The following is a 12,709-nucleotide window of genomic DNA, read 5'->3' as shown; positions in this document are numbered from 1 at the left end:
AAAGTGCAAATGTGTTGTTAATGTCTTTCCCAAAATGTTTGCATTTTAGTATCATAATACGGATGTGCTTTTGGCCTGTAAGACTAAATAAATTACTCAGAACACATGAAAATAATAAAAGTGTTGCTGTATGTGTTAGATTGGTTATGATCTAACAGTATAATTTAAATATGTCTCTTCCCCTCTCTTCCCACACACATACACATTCTATACTCCTTCCTGGCTCCAACATGAAGATATCTTAAAAGCTATCCATTAACTCCTATGAGTAGCTGTTTCTGGGTACAAAACTTTTTGAGTGACTTAGAAAAATTGTTTTTTCTCTTTTTTTGGGTATATTCTGATTTTTCTACAATTAACAGGTATTAATAAAAGGAAAACAACTTAAGCTTTATTTCCTTTATTTAATGAGCACTTGTCTAGCTTACTACATGTAGGCACTGTATTAAACCAGTTTCAAAATCAAAATTTAATGCTTTGGGCCAGGGATTTAGCTCAGTGGTTCTGCTGCCTGCCTCACAAGTGCAAGGTCCTGAGTTTCATTCCTGGTACCAAAAAAAAAAAAAAAAAAATTAATGTTTCAGTTATGTAAAGTAAATACATTTATGTAAGAATTCTGTGACTCAAGAATTTAAAAGTGGAAGGCTGGGGGTGCAGCTCTGTGGTAGAACATTTCCTTAGCAAGCACGTGAGGCCATGTGTTAGATCCCAGCACCAGAAACAGTACAAACAAACAAACAAACAAACAAAGAAACACATGAAAAAAGAACTTTAAAAATCCCAGGAAGTCTTTGATAAATTACAAAGTTTCCACAAATACCTTTAGCTCTTCCATCTGCTGTTTGACAGTTTCAAGATCTGTTCCGACTGGAGACATTGAAGCTAATTTACCACCTGCAATATCCACCCAGTCAAATATTGCCTGAAAGACACATTAGTCCAGGTGTTACCATAATGGTGCATCTGACATTGTTATAATCTCATAAACTAATAAAGACATTATGGAATGACTCCATTTTATAAAAATTAAAATGATTTACCTCAATAAAAGCAGTACTATAATGGAAGAGTTGTCCCAATTTTGCAATGCAAGTTTTCAGAAGAAATTCTTTACTGAATAGATTCTCAGGATAATAAAACTTTTTCATAAAGATCTAAACTCATCTATTTACTGAAATAAGCAATTCACTGTTCAGCTATTTGGCTCAACTAAACCCCCATGTAATATTAACATTAAAATCTTACACATGTAAATGATTAGTATTAAGACCATTATTCTGAATTGCAACACAGACTTCAGAGTCCTCTACTCTTTTTATTCTTTTTAGGTGATATAAATATTCTAGAAAGGCTCAACACATTCTTTATTATTTTGCACTTTAATGAAGTTGCCAGACCATATAGCAGGGGGAAAAATCCTGGAAAATAGCTGGTATTTTAAAGTTATCATTAATCAACCCCAACTAAGAACGTAAGCCATAACCTGGGAAATAAAGTATATTTCACTTTATAATGAAACCTTGGACCCTCTGGAACTTCGAACATCTAATGATACTAGCACAGCTATTTAGTAAACCAACATGCCCTTCATGACAAACAGGAGGTGGTAATGACTAAGTCCAACAGGACCTAGGAACAGTCTTGCTTTTCCAGCATAGTAAGCCCCGTGTGCAAGTCATGCTGTCTGCCTGTGGCCTCCTAAGTGCCTGCACGTAGTGGCAGTGCCATCTTCAGCCCTGGAGGACAGTGTAGCTTAACAGCTCACCACTGTGACCTGGCCTGACAGGCAGAAGGCTGGCGCTCCATTAGTTACTATTAGCCAATGTTATTTACAAATGAATTATCACTTTGGTTAAAAATGGGGGTTATAATAAGGTGCTATTTGTAGTGAATTTTTTCATGTATTTCCAAAGCTCAAAGACCCTTTCAGCTGACATAAAGCCTGGCTGGTGATATTTATTTTGACAAACAAAGACATGGAATGGCATAATGAAAAAGGAAAAGACGTTCTTTTCTGAGCTTTAAGAATAATATTCACTTAAGGTTATGGAAATACTTAAAGGGGCTTTTTCCATATGGTAAGAAGGGTGAAAGATTAAATGCCTGCCAGCCTGTTAGGAAATGGAGCACAGGCAAGGAAGACAGCGAAAAAATATCCTTGAATATGTCTCGACTGATAAGAGAATTTTTTTGTTTTGTTTTGTTTTTTTGGTACCGGGGATTGAACTCTGGTCCTTGCGCTTGCGCAGCAGACGGTGAAACCACTGAGCTAAATTCCCAGCCTGATAAGAGAATTTTTAATATTAAAAAATCAACTTGTAAACGGTTAATGAACTGAATGAGAGCCTTTAAGAGATGTGAAAAACAACTATTAAAACAAATTATATATATCTATGAAAAAAAGAAAACACTTTTTACATACTCGATTATGACCCAGTAATTCAGAAATCTATTTTGGTACATGGAGAACACTGGCTTCAAATCAAATTTCCTTACTTTTGACTTTAAACTTGGTCATATTTTTAGATGGTGTTTACTCCTTTCATCTTATTCCACTCAACTTCAGAAAAGAATTGAAACTCAGTTCCATTTCACTGTCTAGAGCTGAACCATTTATGAAAAAGACTGTAGGAACATTTATTTTTACTTTAAGAAAAAGTATCATATTTCATCTTAAAGTAAATTTCACTGTGTGTACATAACAATATGTGTAGATGTGCATATGAGTCAACACACCTAACGGTCAGAAATATTTTCTTAAAGGCAAAAACAAACCAAAGTAGCTGGGAAAACAACAGGGGAAGATTTGCCCACAACTGCATGCACACTTCCAGACCTGGGGTGGTGCCAATATATACATTTAAAGATATCAATTAGTAGGGTCCTCCTTCTGGCTACAACAGGCAGACACACTAACGGCTTTACCTGCAGTCCATCCTGGTACTGAACTGCAGTCTGCATGGCCTCCTCCAGTCTGTCAATCCGATCTTTCCAAGCTTTGTTTAGAGAATCCCATGCTGAATTTAACTAAAAATAGAAATGTTGTAACTCTTTCAGTATCAAATTTGAATTTTAATTACTTTTAACAAATATGTTTTGGTTAACCAAATTTTTAGAAAAGAATTCTGTTAAGAGCAGAGAAGCCAGCTGTACCTCATCCATGCTCTTCTTGACAATGGGCTTATCAGGCTCTCCACATGCAGCAATGAGTTCCGAACCCAGGTTAATGACCATGTCCAGCTCTTCCTGCAGCCCATCTATTTCTTCCCTTATGGCCTAGAATAAGAAAATGGAGCCTTAAAATGTTAAGAGTTGTACACAAAGATGCTGATGGTAGTCATTTCTAGGAGGTGGGATCAGAATTATTTTCATTTCTTCTGTTTTCCAACTTTCTGCTACAAATTTTCTCACAAGGCAACAGAAGTACTTAAAAAAAAAACAGCACTCTTTAAAACTGCGAAATCTTTATTATACAGACAAAAGTAAACTGTAACAAATACCAGAACAAATTCTGAAAAACACCGACACTATAAAGCACAGAAAGACATTTTGTTTGCCAAATCAATTAGTTTAACAATATGCATTTAAAGTGAACATAAGTAAAATATGAGCCCAAAGACCTTACAGAGATTAATGTACTTGTTAAGTACATCGAGGACCACCTTTGAGTTTACATTTTATGCTATTACCCTAGGTAGCACCTATAAACTGTAATAGTATTACAACAGAATGGAAGACCCTACCTTTGCTTTCATCTTCTGGTTAAAGACACATTGATTCATTCAACAACATTTAAGAAGCATGAACTAGGCCCTACGCTAGGCAATGGGATAGAGAGGAAAATAGATCTGGCTATTCCTCTCAAGGGGTCCACAAGTCCAGCAGAAAAGACAGAAATATAAGTAAGCACCATCAGTCACACTATGTGTAGAGTATTTCGCAGGAGGAAAGTATTATAGTGACAGAGATGGTACTTACAGTAGATAGTTCTGCTAAGTATGCAAGAGAAGATCTGCATGGGTGGGGTGGGGCTACTAATCCAACAGAATATTAATTCTTTTTTTTTGTATCAGGGATTGAACTCAGTCCTTCACGCTTGCAAGGCAGGAACTGTGCCACTGAGCTATGTCCCTAGCTCTGGAACATTAATTCTTGAGTATTTGCCACAAAAGTGGCACAAAGGTCATTGCAAGGGAGGAAATAAAATATGTAGAATCACAAAGAGACACTAGGAAGAATAAAGCAGTGTGTGTAGGGGTCCACTTTCCAGTTACCAGACTAGAGGAGCCTGGTACAGGAGTGGCAGAACACACGCTTTTGGGAGCATGGGCATGGGCTAGGTTGGGCTGTGAAAAGCTCCACAGCCTGTCCTAGGCAGTTTGGGTTTTATCCAGCAGGTGTACCACTGAGGGCTTTTAAGCAACAACACAATAGGAGCAGGTCTAGAAAAAGTACTACTAGCAGCAAGGTTAGAAGGCTGGCAAGAAATGGAGGGGGAGGGGAAGGAGGAGGGGAGGGAAGGAGGAGAGGTAGACCAAGGCCCTGGAATAAGAAAGAAGCAGTGGGGATGGAGAGAAGTTATTTTGCATTTACATTTCTAAAGGAAATTTGTGGGTGCATTCTATTTCCTACTAATCCTTATGCATTCCATGTTCAGAATCAAATATAAATTTTATGATTACTTCCTAATATTTACCAGCCAAATGAAGGCTTCATTTGGCCATAACTTGCTTTTTAACTTTAAATGAGATTTTCTGCTTACCTCTGCTGCTTCCTGCTGCTGTTTTACTACTGAGGGATCAATTCCTGGATCTTCCAGGTCCCGAATTAGATCCTGGGTATCTTTAGTGGTAACTACCAGTGACATGTGATCACACCAGAACTTTTCTGCTAGTTCCATGACATCCAATAGTTTGGCTTCCCTTTCTTCCACTAGTGTGTGTATGTTCTCCCAGATGAAAACCATTTGGTCAAGTTTATCCCGAACAGCTATGAAAAAAATATTGGTTAGCTCCGCTTAAGCAAGAAAGCGAAACATTTTAGTTCATACTGAAAACAGTGATTCAATGTGCTAAGTATCTAAAATTGGCTTGGGTTTTGGCTGATGGCAGTCTAGTGGGTATCACTGGGCCCAAGAGCTCTTCCAGACAAGGCAAGATCTGTGATTCTCCTATTTCTGCTGAACCAAGGACTTTCCTGACAAAAGTCAATGCTCAAAGCTATTGACCTCAGAGAAGACCTAAGTTTACCAAGTTTTAAGTTCACTAAGGTTGCCCTTAATCCAAATGAAACTGCAGTATCACCTGACTGTATTGTTTATGCTCTACAAGAATAAAGTTGTCTGTTTAGTCTCAGAAATACAATAATGTAGGATATATATATTGGGTTTGTGGCTAGAGTATCTTATCATGAATTTCCACAATGCACATGTTTTTCCTATTGAGCCCCAAGGCTCTAAGACAGCTAATGTCCTTCTGTGGTTATGAGATAGGGAAGGCCTGCTATGTAACACAGGTTAGTAATAAAGAAAAAATATATATTTTAAAAAACCCTATTTGGCCTTATTAACATCATGCTTTAACTTGCTTGTTTAAAATATCTGAAGAACATATGGTTTTTGTATAATAGCAAACCTTGTACTCAACTGATTTCACAAACAAAGGAAGACATTAATAAGGGATCTGGCACACAACTCTTTAACCCTTAGCACATCATATCTGTAAGACCTTTTTGAAGATCTGGCATTTTGTTATGCATTTGGATTGTCAGAGAACAGCATAAAATTTAGGGTTGTTGTGAAAGTAAAGTTGAATTGTTTCATTACTCCATAATTATTACCTCTGGCAGATGTGTCTTTATCAGTGCCCCCAGATCTAGCAATCATTTCCTCTCCCCTCAGCTTAAGAGTTTCATACAATGGTTGTAACTTTTCCATGTCTACCGATATGTTCTTATTTTCACTGATCTGCTCCTTGATCTTTTCAACCTCAGCAGAGATGGAAGGTGGCTGCCTCAGACGCTCCACAATACGCTCCAGGCTCTCATGGATCTGGTCAATCTTGTCATGGAACTGGTGATAAAACAATGGGATCATATATGGGAAAAAGATCTATAATACTACATGTGAGATTTAAATGAAAAACATCTAATTTATTATTGCAACTAAAATCATAGTCCTTTTATCAAAACATGCAAGAGTTAGTTAGATCTAGCTAGCATATGAAGACTCGACTAAAATTATACTTTGTATGTATCTCTGCATCACACTACTTACGCAGAACAGTTTCTTATATGCAATTTAAGTGTATTCATTAATGATATATGTTAGCATGTAAGAGGACCACTTAGCAATAGCATCTGTTTTAGTCTACTGCTTCATCTTATCATAATTCAAATAAGTTTTAAAAACTGTGCTCAATAAGCCTACTAAAAGAGATTTTCTCCATTTTCATAACTATTTTGGCATCTTACAAAGTTATACTATTAAACGTGAAATTCATTGGCAGTTTTCACTAGATTTAAGGGATCTCTTAAGTTATGTATTTCTGGAACTAAAAAAAAGTTTAAAAATTAAACTAAATAAAACTTTGCACAACGCTGTATCTAGAGTTTGTATTTGGGGCTGAGGAAGTAGCTTGGTGGAAGAACCCATGTTTATACATGGGTTTCAAAATTCAGCTCCTTCTCCAAAAAGTTTGTATTTAGTTAACAATTAAGCAAAGTTATAAAAAACTGGTTCACTCATAATTTCTACACTGGCTTCAAAATTAAAAGAACCATTACTCAGGATTATAAAAAATGGAGACTCTAAGGTTCTGAATCTAATGATAAAAATGAAATCTTGAAAATGCAAAGCCTATAGATAATTTCAAATTTTAACTTCTTGCAAAAATATATTTTCAAAAAAGAAAAAATATCCATCTCCAACTTTATATTCTTAACCTTTTTATCTGGCTGATCATTTAGTGTTTCCTCTTATTGGCTTCTTAAAGATGACAGGGACACTTTCTATCCCCCAAGGGCAACATCACATTCCATCAGGAGGGACACTGAATTAAATATCTGTCACTTAAAATTATTTTTATTATATCTTAAAGCAGGTGAAACTATAAAGGCTGGATGCAAGCAAACATCACCTCTGAGAGGCAAAGTGTCAATAATCTGAGTGTAGTGAAATAATTTTGGTTGAAATTTAATCAAGAAATCCATGAAAATGTCTCTTCATGCTTTGCTGTTTAGAAGAACAAAATTCTATTTCTAGTGTAAATGATTACCTGAGTTGACTGAGACATGGCTTCATCCAGTGCCACGGCACGCTTTTTGACATCTTCTTTAATTTGACTATACAGAGTGTCAGCTGCCACATACTTCTCTTGAATAGAAAAGCCTTCCCCTGGGCTCAATTCCAGTAACTGTGGCCCAGTCTTGTTCATCTTATCTATGTGTGGCTTGTGTTCAGCAATCAACTCTCGCAGTTGCTATAACAAACCAAACAGCTTCTTAGTATCTCAGGGTTACACCTCCATATTACAGCTGTCTACGCCCCTAATTCCTCCAGTTGGCAAGAAACTCCAAACAAATGCCCTCCTCACTGCAAGGCATTTAGCATGTGATGGTGCATACAACTCTGCCCCGGATGAGATGGCTCTAACACATAGGCTAAGCAATCTAGTAAAGCCAATGCCCCTTTTCAGGGATACATGAAAAATGGTGGTTGAATGAAAAAAATGACTCTCAGTTCATCATGCATTTCATACCAACAGCAGCACATTCTGACAAGAAAGTTAGCCGAGGGTCATTTAACACAAAAGCATTAACTCCTATGTCCTCATAGGGAACAAACTATAATTCTTAGTATTCCTTTTTGCACGTTTATGATATTTATAAAAGCATAAAAGAGAGAGGAAAGGGAGGGAGAAAAGAAAAAGAAAAATGGAAAGAAGCTCAGTAGAAGGCAGATACATATGATGCTGACAAAAAGAAACTCAAAGGATGTGAGGGTGATGTATGCTCACATGAAATTGTATTTATATACATGAACCATTATAAGATGGATACACATATATATTACATTGCACCAAAATAATATGGTAAATGTTTAAGTAAAACGGCCCCCAAAGTCTCATGTGTTTGGAAGGTGACTGGAATGATGGGGGCAATACATTCATCATTGAATTAACCCATTGATTAGATCACAGCTGAATGTACTGTTAGAAGGTAAGGCCTGTTTGGAAGGGGCACATCACTGAGGGTGTGACCTGGAAGGGTGTATTCTTGTCCCTGGGCTCCTCCCTCCCCTCTCTGCTTCCAGGCCACCAAGGTGTGAGCAGATTTCTGCCACCACAACCTTTCACGAGGCCTTTTCTACCTTAGAGTTTGCCAAACATAGACTGAATACCCTGAAATTGTGAGCCAAAATAAGCTTCTTATTTTGGGTATTTTGTATTGGGTATTTTGTCCCAGTGACAGGAAAGCTAATACAATATCCCTCAAATTATTCCCCCTCACTTCAAACACACTTATCCCATCATTCCTGTCACTTTTTGAAGTAATTCTGAAGTCCTCTTTTGTGAGTGTCTTTATGAGGTGTGAATTCCAATGCCAAGTGCCATCCAAAGTACAGGCAGACTTGTAAAAACATTACAGTGTGTCCTCTTCTACCACGTCCACTCCATCTGATACCTGGTGACTTCTGGCTCTTCCCCAAAGTCAAATGACCATGAAAAGTAAATTTTATGAACTGACTCAGGACTACAAGGCAGCTACAAAAGAGCAACTAAAGACATTCACAAAGACAACTTCCAGAGCTGGTTCAAAAGTGACAAGAACGATGGGCTAAGTATGTTTGAAGTGGGGGTGGTACTTTGAGGGGGGTTAATGGCAATATATCTTTTACTATAATAAAACATTTTATTTTATTTTATTTTATTTATTTATTTATTTTTGGTACCAGGGATCGAACTCGAGACCTTGCACTTGCGAGGCAGGCACTGGAACCACTGAGCTAAATCCCTGGCCCTAAAACATTTTAAATTTAAACATTCACTGTATTTCTTGATCATGCCTTGTATATTAAGCCCACTGTACATATTTATGACATATGGACATTAATCTACACTTAACAGGAGCAAGAATGTCACAGCCTCACATATACAAAAGGGAAAAAAAGAGGTGAAACAACTTGTCTCTATACTTCAGCATAAATCTTTTTCATAGATTTCACAATATTGCTATTTTGATGTTTTCACGATCTTGTGTATTTTCTCCAAGTCCAAGGGCTTTGTCTGTGTGATGGTTCTGACTGTTACACAGAAAGAGTAAAACTTACTCAACATGTATAAGTTGAAAGCAATTTAACAGGTGTAAACTGAAAGCGCTTCAAAATCACATTTCTCTGACATCTGAATATGGGATCTTCTTTTTCCCAGATGGTATATACTGCATATTGTTCTATAAAAGTCATGCTGCTATTATGAAATACACAATGCATTCTACCCATGCAAGTCTTCTCACTAATCCCAGGAAACAAGTTAAGCAGCTGTAAGGTAAGTAAACTGCAGACTAGAGTATTGCTAAAATGCCATACTCAGGTAATCTGTCTAACAACACTGTTCAAAACTACTATTCTTTTTTAAGCATTAAAAATAATCAAAACCACAATTCTTTTTCAATGGGGAACACCACATTCTCTTTTTACCCTGAGCTTACCCGATGTTCTTCTTGCTGCTGTCTTAGAGTTTCATACTCAAGGGCTGGAGCAGGAAGCTGAGAGATGATTCTCTGTGTTTCTGTCAGCCAAGGCCAGAGTTCTTCATATGTCTCCCAGAACTGGCTGACAAGGGACTGTGCCCGCTCTAGCTGCAGATACCTCTCTGAGTTTGTCTGGCAGATGGCATCATAGTTTTTCAATACCTTGTCCAGTTTGTTCTAGAAAATAAGATGAAGCATAAAAAAAAAAAGAAAAGAAGATGAAGCATGTTTAATTGTTAGGCCAGCTAGCAGAGATGTTCCATGGTGAGCTCTCTAGCACGATATGCCCTGCAGAGTAGACATTCAACAAACGTATGTGAAATGAGCAAGTCAATGGATCATTTCTATGTATAAGACCTCATTTTAAATTAAGGAAGGCCCTCATGTTTTTATGACTAATATACTGAGCTCTCCAAACAGTAAGCAGAATTCTCCAGCTATTCTTACAATGCTCTCAAGGTTGGAAAACAATTTGCCTACGATTCTCCCAGCATTTATATTATTTTCTGCGGAAAAAAGAACTATCATTTGGAAATGAAATTATAAAAATTCCAAGTCAAAAAAATTATATATATTAGAAGCAAAGTACTACCCTCTAGACAGATCTTATATGGCAGTCACAGTGATTTGGATAATGGTATAAAGTCACAGTAAAAAACTGGTAAGATAAGGCATAGGAGCAACCCAATAAACCACTTCATGATGATCTACAATTTTCAAGTCTGAATCTTTGCAAAAATAATAAATATTGAATTACAGACAAATCACTATTTAAATAAAGAAGTATCATCATATTGTGTGATCTATTATTTTATCTATGGTACACCTTAAAAACAAAGCATACCCTTTAAAAATGTGATCTTAGGGCTGGGGATTTAGCTCCGTGGTTTCACCGCCTGCTGTGCAAGCATAAGGACCCGAGTTCGATCCCCGGTACCAAAAAAAAAAAAAAAGGTGATCTTAGGCATAGACATTTGTATATACCAAGTCCTCCAAAAAAATGTATACATACTTCAGTGGTTTACTGAACTAATTGATGTCTGGAAGCTAATGGCCACCACTCTGAGCACCTTGTAGTTATAGAAGCCAAAGGTAACATATTAATCTCATGATGTCTCAATAAATTTAGAATTAAAATATTTATACAAGTTTTTCCTTTCCTGATGTATACATTTTTTGGGCAGACTCTATATTTATTTATTTTTGCCACAGGCTATTTTCCTAACAGAGGCACTAATTTACAGGATCTTAGTTAACACTACACACATTGGATGCTTTCTTATTCAGCCTACTTTTGCCCTAATATGGTTTACTGCAACTTTATACAGAATGGATTTCAGCATTAGAGAACTAAGTATTCTGGGTTTTGTTTCGGCCTGAGTCCCAAATGTTCCTGAAGCCTATAAAACACAGCTGACACACATAATAATGTTATTTTATACTGATAATAACGGTAGTAATACAGCTTATATTAAGTAAATGTTTAATGTATACCAGTTAACCAAAGATTCAAACTTTAATAGCTTTTATGCCTATTAAAAAAGACTGTCATGATGATTCCCTGAAGGAATAGTCCTTTCACTGTTATTCTGTAAGCTTAAAAAGTGTCTTATTTAAAAGTAATGATTTTGCCGCTTAAACAGCAGCTGTGGATAAAGGGAAAGTGCTTTTCTAGGACCTTAAGCTCAACACATGCTGTTTATTCAAGAGCCTCACAAGCAGTAACATAGTCAAGATTATACCTTCATTGATTGCTTTTCCTCTTCACTTGATGTGGCCATGATTTTATCCCCTGATTTAACAAGTTCATCAATAATATCCTTGTGTCTCAAAATCTCCATGGTGAATGTCTGTGATTTCCCAAGATTTAAAAAAAGAAAGAAAAACGTATGACTAAAATAAAAACAATTAGGCAAAGTAGGTGAAAATGTCAAGTTACACTGGAGGGGTCTTGAAGAGTAAATCATGCCAGCTTATTTTCTAAACTTGGATCACAGCAGCAAATAATTTCAAAGGCAACTGGAAATGTATTTCTTCACCTTTTGAACCTGCAGCTGAGCAGAAGTCTGGTCTTGCTCAAGCCTGATGTCACCCAGAGACATCAATTTCTTTTCTGTTTCAGTAATCCAGGATAACTCAGCATCAGCAGCTTGGTCAAACTAAACAAAAAGTAAATAATTAAGTCAGCAAGTTCCTGAAACTAGTACCAGAAAAATATCTATCTAGGTTTGTAAAATATTCTAATTATACAAGAGGAAACTGAGCTTATCCCTTCACGGCATTCTGAAATAATTCACAAGGATGACTTCCCTAGAGTAATTAAACACAAGGTCTTAAAACACGATGAATCCATTGACACTGTATTATTTTAGGTTGGCTAGCCCCATTGTCTTCTGTGTTACTTTGCTCTTTAAGAGTGTAAGCCAGGGCTGGGGATTTAGCTCAGTGGTTCTGGTGCCTGCCTCGCATGCACAAAGTCCCGAGTTTGATCCCCGGTACAAAAAAAAAAAAAAAAAGAGCATAAGTCAAATGTAAAGATACAAAAGTCAACAAAAGCTAGAAAAAAAAAAAAGCTAATCTTTAACCATCTATCTTACCTATCAACTCAACTCGTGACATGCAGGTGATATTCTGCTATCAAAGCACATGATTACTAGGAAAAAGAATGAATTATATTATGTATGTGTGCATAAATGTATGTGTAGATAGATGTCTCTATGTATGCAGGGTATACACCCAAATGATTCATGTGTAATTTTTAAACATCTCAATAATGGCAGAAAACATTTTCAAGAGCAGTCTTAAAAATATTTTAAGAAATGTTATTTTACTGATCCCACCAGTAATTCATAGACATAGTAGAAATTCACAAGGCACAAAAAATAAATTTAAAAATTAAAACCTGGTGTTAATATTGCTAGAATTTTAGTGGGTTTTCTTCCTAAAGTTATGAGAGACT

At 36.5% G+C, this 12,709-nt stretch overlaps 1 protein-coding gene across 35 annotated transcripts in view; it reads right to left on the bottom strand.

Annotated features, from left to right (window-relative positions):
* The window catches only part of Dst (dystonin), a 456,427-nt gene that overhangs the window by 41,790 nt on the left and 401,928 nt on the right, over positions 1-12,709 (bottom strand). For all 35 annotated transcript variants that reach the window (XM_087204914.1, XM_087204925.1, XM_087204898.1 and 32 more), the window contains 9 exons: positions 11,790-11,909; positions 11,493-11,600; positions 9,709-9,927; positions 7,275-7,478; positions 5,839-6,070; positions 4,763-4,989; positions 3,154-3,276; positions 2,926-3,027; positions 821-922 (listed from right to left, as the gene is read on the bottom strand). In XM_087204914.1, the coding sequence (XP_087061040.1) occupies positions 821-922; positions 2,926-3,027; positions 3,154-3,276; positions 4,763-4,989; positions 5,839-6,070; positions 7,275-7,478; positions 9,709-9,927; positions 11,493-11,600; positions 11,790-11,909 (1,437 nt within the window). The remainder of the gene's footprint in view (positions 1-820; positions 923-2,925; positions 3,028-3,153; positions 3,277-4,762; positions 4,990-5,838; positions 6,071-7,274; positions 7,479-9,708; positions 9,928-11,492; positions 11,601-11,789; positions 11,910-12,709) is intronic.

The sequence above is a fragment of the Heterocephalus glaber genome, unplaced genomic scaffold (assembly GCF_053883595.1).
Source record: "Heterocephalus glaber isolate CG9 unplaced genomic scaffold, H.glaber_assembly_v1.0 deba00000594, whole genome shotgun sequence".
In the NCBI taxonomy this organism is placed as follows: Eukaryota; Metazoa; Chordata; class Mammalia; order Rodentia; family Bathyergidae; genus Heterocephalus; species Heterocephalus glaber.
Note: the sequence above shows the minus strand (reverse complement) of the source record. Positions and strands in the feature narration are given on the sequence as shown.